At 32.8% G+C, this 13,045-nt stretch overlaps 1 protein-coding gene across 1 annotated transcript in view; it reads left to right on the forward strand.

Moving 5' to 3' along the window:
• Window positions 1-3,843, forward strand: part of qua (villin like protein quail) — a 38,380-nt gene extending 34,537 nt beyond the window's left edge. The window contains exon 8 of the mRNA XM_017618824.1: window positions 3,590-3,843. Coding sequence (XP_017474313.1) covers window positions 3,590-3,703 — 114 coding nt within the window. The 3' untranslated portion in view covers window positions 3,704-3,843. The remainder of the gene's footprint in view (window positions 1-3,589) is intronic.
• The last annotated feature ends 9,202 nt before the right edge of the window (window positions 3,844-13,045 follow it).

Consider the following 13,045-nt stretch of genomic DNA (forward strand, 5'->3'; position numbering starts at 1 on the left):
CCGCAGCACCTGGGTTCAAGCCCTGATCAAAGCAACATCGCAAAAAATATAGAAAAAAGGTTTTTTCTTAACAGCGGTCGTCCCTCGGCAGGCAATGGCAAACCTCCGAGTGCATTTCTGCCATGAAAAACAGCTTCTGCAAAACCATTGCTTACCATAAAATGAATACGTGTTATGAATTTCAACCTTAACTCCTGCGGCACCAATCAGGTAAATTTTAATCAAAAGAATTCTCCATCACACAGGTACATAGCTCACATTTAATATTTGAACGAAATCGGCTAATAAATACGATTTTTATAAATAACTACTCCAGCACCACCTAACGACTTTTCTAGTAGCATGTNACAGTTTATAGCGAAACTCGTAAAAGCAAAGCTCCATTCTTTGTGAAAAACTTAAAAAAATTCTTCAAAATTTTCACATAAATTTTACCTTACTGAAAATTAAAGACAAAGTTACAATAGTTCAATGGGATTTAGAAATCTAGGAGAAAATGGTTCCCAATCGAATGATACTTGCGCGTTTACGTCAATGTATATCGAGCCAGCCTTTCCAATAATTACCACTTTAAGCCATAACTACGGTATTGATAACATATGTAGCTGTGTAGAATTTCAGGACGTTAGCGTAAGCAGTTCCAGAGATAAACTATATGAGAAGTTCAGTTTGTATGGAAGGAAGGAGCCACGCCCCCTTTCCCAATGCATTTGCAATATATGCATCAGTGCTAAGTTTCAGTTCCCCAGCGTAATTGGTTTTAGAGATATATTGGTTTTTTACGTTTTAGTCTGTATAAGAATTTTAGGAATATCCCGAGCTACATACCGAGTAAATTTTTGGTCAGAATATTTATTTTCAAGGTGTTGCCAAATATGAACCAAGTCGATGCAGCCGTTTAGTAGTTTAGTGAAATACATTGTAAAGAGAACTGTATGAAATTGTAAAACGTGACGTCTCAGATTTCTTAATTTTTTGGCAGCAACAACGAAAAGTTTTAATTTTTTTAGCTAAAAACCTTCCACACAGAAATACAAAAAAAAATTAAGTTTGTGGTTATATCAAGGCGAAATTTTGAGAACGGTCCGTTGCTAACTCTAAATATAAACAACGACGCACTGGAAAAAGTTAATACGTTCAAATACCTAGGAATAATGATCGACGATAAACTAAAACAAAAAAAAAATGGATTCTATATTTTCAATTAGAGCTCTAGCAATATGTACATCGGTGAAAACTGCATTTAACTCCATACATTAGCTTTTGCGTGATGCGCTTACAAACATACAGACAAACATACCAAAATTTTATATTTGGCTTCTGTTGATCTAATAAACCCCCTATTAATTTTTCTTTAACATCTATTATGTACAGATATCGGCCTGTTGCAATTTTATTATTCTCAAATACTCTCGTTTGATACCCATATGGCAACACTTAGTTTATATTATAAATTTAACTGAATTAAAGTTTTCAAATAAGTGGCAACCCGCTTCAAGAATATTTTCAAAAGTAAGCTTCCTAATCCTCTTTAGTTTAATATTCGTATTGCAATATTTCATTTATTTTACAAATTTTAATGAATACAATTTTTCAATCAGTTGGCAAATCCCCTAAAAATATTTTCAGCATTAAAATTTCCTAGCCTCTTTAGTTTGATGTCAATATTGCAATATTCAATTTATGCTATCAATTAAATTAAATTATAGTTTTCAAATAGGTGGCAACCTTCCACAAAAATATTTTCTGCTGTAAGCCTTTGTAAATTTCTTTCTTTTAACAGCCATATTGCAGTATTCACTTTACCGTATCAATTGACCTAAATTGAAATTTTAAACACAGGTGGCAACTCTCTCATTTTTTCTTCTATATTGGAAGCTAGATCTCTAGCGATACATCGGTGAAAACTGCATTCAATTCCATGTTTTCACCTGATGCGCGTACAAATATGTATACAGACAGACAGAGATTCAAAAGTTCTAAAAATTGTTTATTTGGCTTCTGTAGCTTTAATAAAAACCCACCATATTAATTTTTCTGTAATATCTGTAAGGTACAGACATCGACCTGTTACAATTTTATTATAGGTATAGATGTAGATATAGATTTCATTTATTTTATCAATTTGATACAATAAAATTTTTCAAACAGGTAGCAGCCCTCCCTAAAAATATTTTCGGCGATAAAATTTCCTAAACCCCTTCAGTTTGATACCCATATTGCAATATTCAATTTATCTTATAAATTAAATTAAATGTAAGTTTTCAAACAGCTGGCAACTCTTAAAAAAATATTTATGGCTGTAAGCCTTCTTCAGCCTCTTCCTTTTGACGCCCATATTGCAAAATAAATTTTTTCTTATCAATTTGCTTAAATTCCAATTTTCAAACAGGTGGCAACTCTCTAATTTGTTTCCTCCTATATTTTAAGTTAGACGTCTACCAATACATCGGTGAAAACTCCATTCAAATTCATGCATTCGTTTTCGAGTGATGCGCGAACAAACATACAGACAGACAGACAGACAGACAAAAGTTCTAAAAATGGTTGATTTGGCTTCTGGTGCTCTAATAACGACCCCCCACATTAAATTTTCTTTAATATCTGTAATGTACAGAAATCGACCTGTTACAATTTTATTATATGTATAGATAATACAAAGTCTACTGAGAAAATCGTCAAAATCTATGCTGCATAAGCTTTATCTCTTATACCACTGATTGTTCAGATACCAGTGCTTGCGAAATATCTCATTTATTTAGGAAGCTAAATCCATTAAATTGTGTTTCCGGTGTACATACCGATCACATAGCAGTGAAAATCTCTTAGATTGGTGCTATATAAGGTATTCTCCTATACCTTTGATTGTTTAGATATTATTTTTTTATATGTATCTCCTCTACCTATGTATGCTGTGAATATATAAATTTTTTCAAATGCAGTAATCTGTTAAAGTAAAATTTTCATGAAAGGTATGAAGCCTTCGGCATAGCCGAAGACAGCGCTGCTCTTAATTGTTTATTTACACTTTCGAACTCATATGAAAGTTGCTACACAACTTAGGTATGCCGAAAAAACATCGATGCCTCGAAAATATCGATGTTTTGCTTCGATGCATCGAAAATTTTCCACTCGATGTATAAATAGTCGATGCGTGGGGGCATCAAGACGATGTTTTCCGATACCGGTATGTTTTTTAACATAGACCAAAATGCAATTAGAGGTAGCAGGAACGATGATAAATGCACCCGCTTTAATTGTGAAGCAACCTCAGGTTCACCGTTAAAGTTTGGTCCGATAACCCGCGTTGCCTTTCTTCTAGGTCTCTTATTGTTATCGGGCACTGTAAGCCAGTCGTGTTCCTGAAAAGGAGGGCGCTTTCGGGGCCACAAGTACAAGTACATCTTAACTTTGCTTTGCCTTAAGAAATTAAAACTAATAACTTAATCGATATTTCTCAAATAATAAGAGTTAGAAGCATCAAAGGTCTCTGCTTGAAACTCAGTTATATTTTTATATTAAACCATTTTTAATAATGTATGCATCTTCAGCAAAATTAACATATTTATTTCTTGTTTTTTATTCTCAGGTGCACTTAACACATGATGACTTCGTCTCTCTCTTCAGTATGTCTTTTTGGGAATTTGATGAGCTGCCTGTGTGGAAGAAACAAGAGTTGAAAAAGAAATATAAACTGTTTTAACTGTTTTTTTATGAAATTCTCTATTTTAATTGTAACTGCTTACAAACTGTATTTTTGTAGTATTGAACTATTATACTTATATATACACATATGTACAACAGAAATTGTACGTTTTATGTGGCTTAAAATAAAAAATAAAAACTGTATTCGCAATATTCGTATATATTTTGGGTAGTATCATCACTTGCGAAGCGAATGATTTTGGCGAAGCGAACGGTTTGGCGAAGTGAATTAAAAGGCAGAGAAGGTATTAAAAGTGTGCGCGATGCAAAGAACTTGCACAAGCTGGTAAAAGCGAACACTTTGAATGTATATTTAAGTTGCGTCCGCCAATCCATTCGCTTCGCCAAACCGTTCGCTTGAGGCATTTGCTACAGTAATGAGAAGTGGTATTTTATCAAGGCCAGGTTACTAAATTTGAGTTGGAAATATTAGAACCCGCCGTGTCACCTCCAAGAAGGTTACACGTTCACGCGTCGTATACCTGGAACCATTTTAAGATAAACTTAGAGGGATTGATATCTTTCGTATGCCTAGCGCGTAGACGAGATTTTATAATTTTATAGTTTTAAACGGGCTAAATGCCTTAACTCGATTAAAAAATAACGAGCTATAACGAAATGGGCACAGAAATAAAATCTAACATCATTAAATTATTATTCATATTTGTATAAAAGCGCGGGGTGAAACCCGTGGGTATAAGCTAGTAATGATATATAATTAGACTTCGGATGTTTATGCAGAAAACGAAGCCTAAAAATATGTACGCACACTTAGAAAAAATGTTACCAAGATTTTTTAAAAAGATTACCAAAAAGTTACCAAAAGTATTAAATAATAAATAATATAAAAAAAACTTTTTAATATACAACGCTTTTATAAATGGACTAAAAAGTAGAAAATAATATTTCTCAGTCCCATAGAATTTGTTTTGATAACTTTTGATTTTGAAATTTTAGCAAAAGTCATTATAAACAATCTATGAAATTGAAAATGAAAAGCGTGGGGCGCATGTAATACACTTGAATTGATATGAAAAGTAATATATGTATGTATGTATGTGGGTATATGAATAACGACCGCTTAAAATCGATTTCAAAGTTCTACTTTCGCTGTAGAAATTTTAGGTCTACGTTATGTAGTTTGACTATTGTCAATTAAATCGAATGCTTTGTATTGCATGCGCTCCACGTTTTTCATTTTCAATTTCATAGATTGTTTATAATGACTTTTGCTAAAATTTCAAAATCAAAAGTTATCAAAACAAATTCTATGGGACTGAGAAATATTATTTTCTACTTTTTAGTCCATTTATAAAAAGTTTTTTTATATTATTTATTTTTGTTTTTTTTTTTTGTATGGAAAAGGAGTTCCTTTGCATTTACCTGTCGCATTTACCAAGAACTTCTGCTGCTGATTTTGGAAATGGCTTTTCGCTTTCCTTATTTGTCCATCGTTCCAACCACACTTTATACTCTCCTTCCAAATTGATACCGTCTTTTTCTAAGGAAGCTGATGAAAGCGTTCTAAGAAGCTGATGAGACTCTGAATTTGATCACATTATTAATATTAACTTTAAACAAACAATTTTATAAAATAAGAGATGCAAAATAAGATCTTAGATCCATAAAAGTCTATTCCTTTTCAAGTACATATGTACACTCAGTAGTCGGCCGCTGTGGTGTAGTGGTAAGCAGTGCGCGCTTCCACTCCGCAGCACCTGGGTTCAATCCCTGGTCAAAGCAATATCGTAAAAAATTTAGAACAAAAAAGTTTTTTCTTAACAGCGGTCGTCCCTCGGCAGGCAATGTCAAACCTCCGAGTGTATTTCTACCATGAAAAAACAGCTTTTTATAAAAATCCATTCGCAATCCGGAGTCGGCGTAAAACTGTAGGTCCCTCTGATTTGTGTGACAATATCAAGGCGCACGCTACAAGTCGGAGGAGAAGCTAGGCCAAACACTAACATACATATGTGTAAGCGCCAATCTATTATATATGTACACTCATACAGTCATGTAAAAATTAATAGGGACACGATATTTTGACCAGTTTCGGCTTTTTTCCATTGCTCGTTTACTGTTTATTATTTTTTTATTAAAAAAACAGCTCAACTTTGTAGAAATATTAGAAAAATTCAGGAAACAATTTTTACAACAAACTTTTTATTAAGATTTTCTAGAAAAATTCTAGGTATGCAGTTTTATGGCGCATTAAATTCTAGCTTAAGAAAGTACAAGTTTCAAGTAGCTCAAAATTCGTGTTGATTTTTGATAAATTTTTTAGCGAATATTGTTATTATTTTATTCCATACAAAAAATGTTCGAACACACTTTGTATGAAGAAAATGCTTGACATCGTCAATAATCTTAATGAAAAGTTTGCCCTAATTTTGTTGAATTTCTCTGATTTTTATACAATGTTTAAAATTTGGACTTATATTGTTTTTGTTAGATAATAAGCTGTTTTTATTATTATTATTAATATTAGACAATAGACAAACAATGGAAAAATAGCCGTAAATAGTAAAAATGTGGTGTCTTTATTGTTACTGTAGGTAACTGTGCAGTAAAGAAAATTAAAAAAATACTTACCATTATTGACACAGATTTCCAGGATCTATTTATTTTTTGCACTTCTTCACAAATGTCGAAATACCGAAACTTTATTTGCACTTAATCGTAATGAACCGCGACTCGAATTTACACAATAGAAATATTGTACTTCGTATACTCAAGAATTTTCTACCAAAAATGAGCTACGCCAACGATGCAGACAAGTGTGCACGCCGCACATTCACGAGGTGGCGCCTTCAGCAGTACCGCTATTTTCCTTGGCGAATTTGATAGAATCAGCTATTTGCGTGACATCAGCAGAAATTCTTTGTTCTCGTACAGTAGTTATGATAATTGTAATAGTAAAATTTGTTTGCTCTCAAAACAAGCAGAAGGACCAGCAAAAAATTGGCGTAAAATACGCTGTAGTGAAATGTACTAGTTGCAAACTACCTCACAACTATTATGAACCGCATGCCCAACTAGTCAGCCAACTATCTTTTTTCCATGCAATCAACTGGTATTTTTAACATGGGGATGTTCTACGAGATGGCAATTGTCAGATTTCGATCAGAAATATACCAGTCTCGTACTAGTTTAAAATAGAGTGAAAAATATTAGTCCAATTATGGACCAAAACCACTACTTTCGATGTCAAAAAAATACAACGAATTCAAGAATATACAATAAAAAACTTTTGATTTAGTACATTTTAATACATTACACATTTTTATTTAGCAGCCTTAGATTTGCCAATAATTAGTGTTAAATTTTTTTAGTATAAACAAAAAGGAAAAATAAATACATAAATATTTGAAACTTTCGAACATAAACTTAAATGCATTTTCCATTACATGGTACTAAAAGTAAAAGCTTTCAGGTACAATAAATACTATATTTTTATCTTTTTTAATAATATTAAATATGGAAAAGAAAACATTTCAGTTGAAAATAAAACGAATACTTTTNTCGTATACTCAAGAATTTTCTACCAAAAATGAGCTACGCCAACGATGCAGACAAGTGTGCACGCCGCACATTCACGAGGTGGCGCCTTCAGCAGTACCGCTATTTTCCTTGGCGAATTTGATAGAATCAGCTATTTGCGTGACATCAGCAGAAATTCTTTGTTCTCGTACAGTAGTTATGATAATTGTAATAGTAAAATTTGTTTGCTCTCAAAACAAGCAGAAGGACCAGCAAAAAATTGGCGTAAAATACGCTGTAGTGAAATGTACTAGTTGCAAACTACCTCACAACTATTATGAACCGCATGCCCAACTAGTCAGCCAACTATCTTTTTTCCATGCAATCAACTGGTATTTTTAACATGGGGATGTTCTACGAGATGGCAATTGTCAGATTTCGATCAGAAATATACCAGTCTCGTACTAGTTTAAAATAGAGTGAAAAATATTAGTCCAATTATGGACCAAAACCACTACTTTCGATGTCAAAAAAATACAACGAATTCAAGAATATACAATAAAAAACTTTTGATTTAGTACATTTTAATACATTACACATTTTTATTTAGCAGCCTTAGATTTGCCAATAATTAGTGTTAAATTTTTTTAGTATAAACAAAAAGGAAAAATAAATACATAAATATTTGAAACTTTCGAACATAAACTTAAATGCATTTTCCATTACATGGTACTAAAAGTAAAAGCTTTCAGGTACAATAAATACTATATTTTTATCTTTTTTAATAATATTAAATATGGAAAAGAAAACATTTCAGTTGAAAATAAAACGAATACTTTTGTTAATTTTTGAGTGAACTAAAATAAAAATATAAGTTTTCATTAAAATAAATTAAATTCATTAACTATTTCAGTCATTTCTTTTTAAAAATTTTTAAAAGTAATAAATAATGTTTAAAATTTGAGATTTGGATAAGAATAAAATAAATCAATAATTCAAGCAGTGATTAATATTCTTAATTTTTGTCTATACTTTGGCTTGTTGATTGATAATTGAAGTTAATCAAATAATTATATTAATCGTGTAATTAAAAAGTCAAAAATAATTGAAAACGGTCAAAAATAGCAAAATAATGATGTAATTAAATTTAACGAAATAATTCAATTTTTTGGTTTCAATAACTCATTATTAATCATTAAAATGGTGCTAATATCGGTATTTAAACATTAAACGGTTATAACAACNTGAATATTAATCATTATTTAACAGGTATGGTAAAATTGCGAGTACGTACTCGCTTTAACGGTTTACCATATACTCATATAAAAGTTATAATATTTTGAGTACTCTATTGTATTAAACTGTCGAAGTGAAATAAAACTGGGCATGAATAAATCTTTTTGTACTTACTACAAGTCTGATCACTTTTGAACTAGTTCGGTTTCAGTCAGGAAATTCTAGTTGTAAACTAGTATTTTTCCTGACAAGTTTGGGGTTTCACTGCAGGGTAGTTACTGCTGATTTCTACTAGCTTGGCGTGCNAAAAAACTGTGCGATTGAAGATTAAAATAAAAAAAACTTAATAAAAATTTTTTTAAAATTTCTAATTTGAGATAATATATTTTATCCGAAATTTTGCTTTTTCGAGCTCCCCCCCCCCTCTATCCGCCATTGAACACATAACAATAACTATCCAGTAAAATAAGTTATCTCCAATTTTCGTAAGTTTTGGCAAAACACTCTATTTCTCTGATCCATACCAATATTTCAATCATTAAATAAAAGTGAACCTTTTCTGCAGAAAAATACATTAATTTTCTTTTATTAAAATCAAAACTATTANAATAAAACAGGGCATGAATAAATCTTTTTGTACTTACTACAAGTCTGATCACTTTTGAACTAGTTCGGTTTCAGTCAGGAAATTCTAGTTGTAAACTAGTATTTTTCCTGACAAGTTTGGGGTTTCACTGCAGGGTAGTTACTGCTGATTTCTACTAGCTTGGCGTGCCTTTGTTCATCTTTATAAAATACGCTCTTATAATATAAATTTATAAAAACGGTAATGAACGGCTATGGAAATGTTTTTAACTTAATTTTTACGTCATTAATATTTTTATGCGCATACAAATGTCTGGTTACACAGTTGAAAGTGAAATTTCCTAAAAAAGTGCGCCACGGAAAAGTAGTACCTAGTTCGGAGTAACATTCGACAGCCTGCTCTCCTTCTCTGCGCACGCAACCGCTATTGTCCATAAAGTACAGAGCCGCAACAAAGTCCTCAAGTCGCTAGCCGGCAGTACTTGGGGCAAAGACAAAGGAACGTTGCTGGCAACATACCAGGCAATAGGCCGGCCGGTTTTAAACTACGCAGCACCAGTGTGGTCGCCGGGGACTAGTAGGACGCAGTGGACGCAGCTACATACGGTACAAAATACAGCACTTATGACAGCGACTGGATGCCTCCCAATTAGGGAGCACAACACGATGCTCTGCAAGCAGTTTCTTGCTGGGAGCCACAGATGTGGCCACCCAAATAGACAGCTGCTTGCAGAGGAGCCCTCGCCGAGGCACGTCAGGAGGCATCTATATGAACTGACGGACGAAGTCTAGAGGTTCATTAAGCAACCTCTGGACCCGTCAGCTCACAGGCCCTGAACGGCATTCACAGGGACGCAGTCTCGAGCTATGTAGACTCAAGACCTGTGAATGCCGTTCTAGGCACACAAACACCGGACATTGACGCGACGGAGCTCCATCTGCCTCGGGAGACCAGGACAACAATAGCTCANGTCCAAAAATGTATGTAAAAAAAATAAGGTCGCATTTTTAATGCTGCCAGCCCCAAGCATTGTGCTATGCCAAAAAACATTATATTTACCCCTATTTTTTTATTTTGAAATAAAAAAAAATAGGGTGTGCTCAAAGCGCTCAAAGTTTTCAATGTATTTTATATGGGGAAAAAACAACTTTTCGTAGAAATAGTGTAGAATTCGTGAAAATCAATATTTTTCGATCGGAAAACTTTGCTTATCTTATTTATTCCGACTTTATTATTTTGGACCACTCTACTCCACATACAAAAGAGATCGGTACTGTTTTTCCACTGGAACTATAAAATCGATTATATTTTAAGGCCTCCACCAAAATATTTCGGAAAAATATTAAGATTTAAGCGAGCTGGACCGATTTGAAAATACCTCCAAAAATGGAGTTTTTCATGAATAAAAATAGTTTCTTACAGATTTTTTTTTTGAAAAAATCCCTTCAAATGACAAAACAGTTTAAGCTTAAAAAATTTTCATGAAAATGTTAAAAAAAAAATTTAAACGGAATCGTAATGATGAGGTTTTTGATGCTGTTTTTTAACTTTTTTCAAAGATTGGTATAAGAAAAACTTGAATAAGTGAACCTAAGCTCTTCCGATTTAGACTTAAGAGCTTTCATTGGAAAGGTATTTTCTCACCCTTTTTATTTCTTTGATAATAAACTAATTAAAAGGATGAAAGAGAAAGGTAGGATGAACGAACGTCATTCAAAGATGAATTAAGTTGTGTTAAGATTTTTTTTTGACAGAAATAAAAACAGTGTGATAATACTTTTCTATCGAGATCCCATAAGTCTAAATAAGAACAGTTGTGGCCCAGTTATTCAAGGTTTTTTTAAATCAATCTTTGAAAAAAGTAAAAAAAACAGCATCAAAAAGCTCATTCTTACGATTCCGTTGAAAAGATTTTTAAATATTTTTATGCAGATATTTTAAGCTTAATCTGTTTTGTCATCTGAGGGGACTTTTTTCAAAAAAAAATCTTTAAGAAACTATTTTTATTCATGAAAAACTCCATTTTTGGAGGTATTTTCCAATCGGTCCAGCTCGCTTAAATCTTAATTTTTTTCCGAAATATTTTGGTGGACGTCTTAAAATATAATAAGTTTTGTAATCCCGGCGGAAAAACCACAACTTTTTTTGGTGATGCAGCCTAATGTACATATATACATATGTATACACGCAACATATTTTTGTATCGATTCGAGCAACTTGATACAATCAAGCACTTGTACCTCACACCATAATGTAATAAACAAAGTGAAATCAATATATGACATATTTATTTTTTATACGCTTATATGACAACGGTTTTGTCATTGCGTTAACCCATTTGAAACTAACGACATTATAAATTAATTTCAAAATAAAAAAATTTGATTTCAAATCATGAATAGAAAGTTTGCGCTCTGCACTTCAAATCGAATGAAATAATTTATGCAAGTATTAATGCCAAGAGAAGGCGCCTCGATCCAGATGCAGTACCATCAAAGATGTTACCTGCCATTTCACCAGATGAGAGGTATGTATACATATATGTAAATACTATATGTATTAAAGTTTTCTTAAAATTTCTTAGGATATCGGGAAAACTTGTATTTGCAAAAGTTATTTCATCCGGTAGAAAGTTGTTTTCGTTGTCTTGCACGTTTGTGGCCAAGAGTTTTTACTGTGGAACTGGGCGAAATTCCTTTCACACCTGCGCGAATGCCATTGCAGAAATAACAGTTTATATACAAGTAAAGAGGTCCAGACTGAGTGAGTTTTGTTGGTTTAAAATAAGTTTCTGAGGTCAATCAAGCAGATTTTTAAGTGATACTTAGTCACATATCTATGTACACACATACATACATATATTTATGTGCACATGCAATGTGTAGATGCAAATTTTTATATGAATGAATCGTTACCTTAATATAAAAAGGCCCTATCTAATATTCTCGCTGAAATTCAAAAAAAACCTAACTAACTAAAAAACCAAAATTCACTTTTTGATTGATTATGATGCATTTCATTCAATTACAAGTCCTCATATCATTTGATGCAATAAAACATTTTAGTTACTGCCTTTTGCATTTCAGCGACGATGCAAGGGCATTTCAGATTTATTTTCTATTAACTGCGATATGTATGTATGTAGCCGCTGTCAACAAAATTTTTACGGAAGGACAAATCAAAAAGCTAATTGAAAACAAAGCGACACATTGGAAGTGGTCAGATATCTCTTCCTCTGTCATTTTGCATGCTTCAGGTCCAAGGGCGTACAGACATTTGCTTAAAAATGGTTACCCTCTTCCATCGGTGGCAACATTGAACAGATGGGTACGAAAGTTAAAACTCAAAGAAGGATTAATAAGCAACATTACACAGTTAATGGAACGGAGTCATTTAACTAGTGAAAAAAGACTTTGCGTGCTTTCAATGGACGAAATGAAGATAGCCTCCTGTTACGAGTATGATCCTTTAGAAAAAGTTGTGCGAAAACCTTCCAATTATGTTCAATGCGTGTTAGTTAGAGGATTAAGAGCTTCTTGGAAGCAGCCAATATTTTACGCGTTTGATTGTAAAATAACAAAGGACATTCTAAATGACATCATTTCAAAATTATATAAAGCAAAATTTACAGTTGTTGCAGTTGTTTCGAACATGGGGCCTTCCAACCAAGCTATGTGGAAAGATATTGGTGTGTCGATATGTAAGAGTAAATTTTTACTTCTGACTCAATTTTTTAATTATGCACAGTTCTTTTTATACCCGAGCGCACTTGTGCACAAGGGTATATTAATTTTGTTCACATAACGGTTGTGTGTAACAGCCAAAACGAATCGAGAAAGATATACATAAATGTATACATAAATGCTCAGAATGAATAGAGAAATCGATTAAGCCATGTCTGTCTGTCCGTCCGTCTGTCCGTCTGTCCGTCCGTCCGTATACATGATAACTCGAGCAAAAATTGAGATATCTCAACGAAATTTGGTATGTAGGTTTCCGTTAATCCAAGGTAGGTTGGTATTGAAAATGGGCGAAATC

This window comes from Rhagoletis zephyria, unplaced genomic scaffold (genome assembly GCF_001687245.7).
Source record: "Rhagoletis zephyria isolate East Lansing unplaced genomic scaffold, Rhagoletis_zephyria_1.1 Rzeph_scaffold_01718, whole genome shotgun sequence".
Classification (NCBI taxonomy): Eukaryota; Metazoa; Arthropoda; class Insecta; order Diptera; family Tephritidae; genus Rhagoletis; species Rhagoletis zephyria.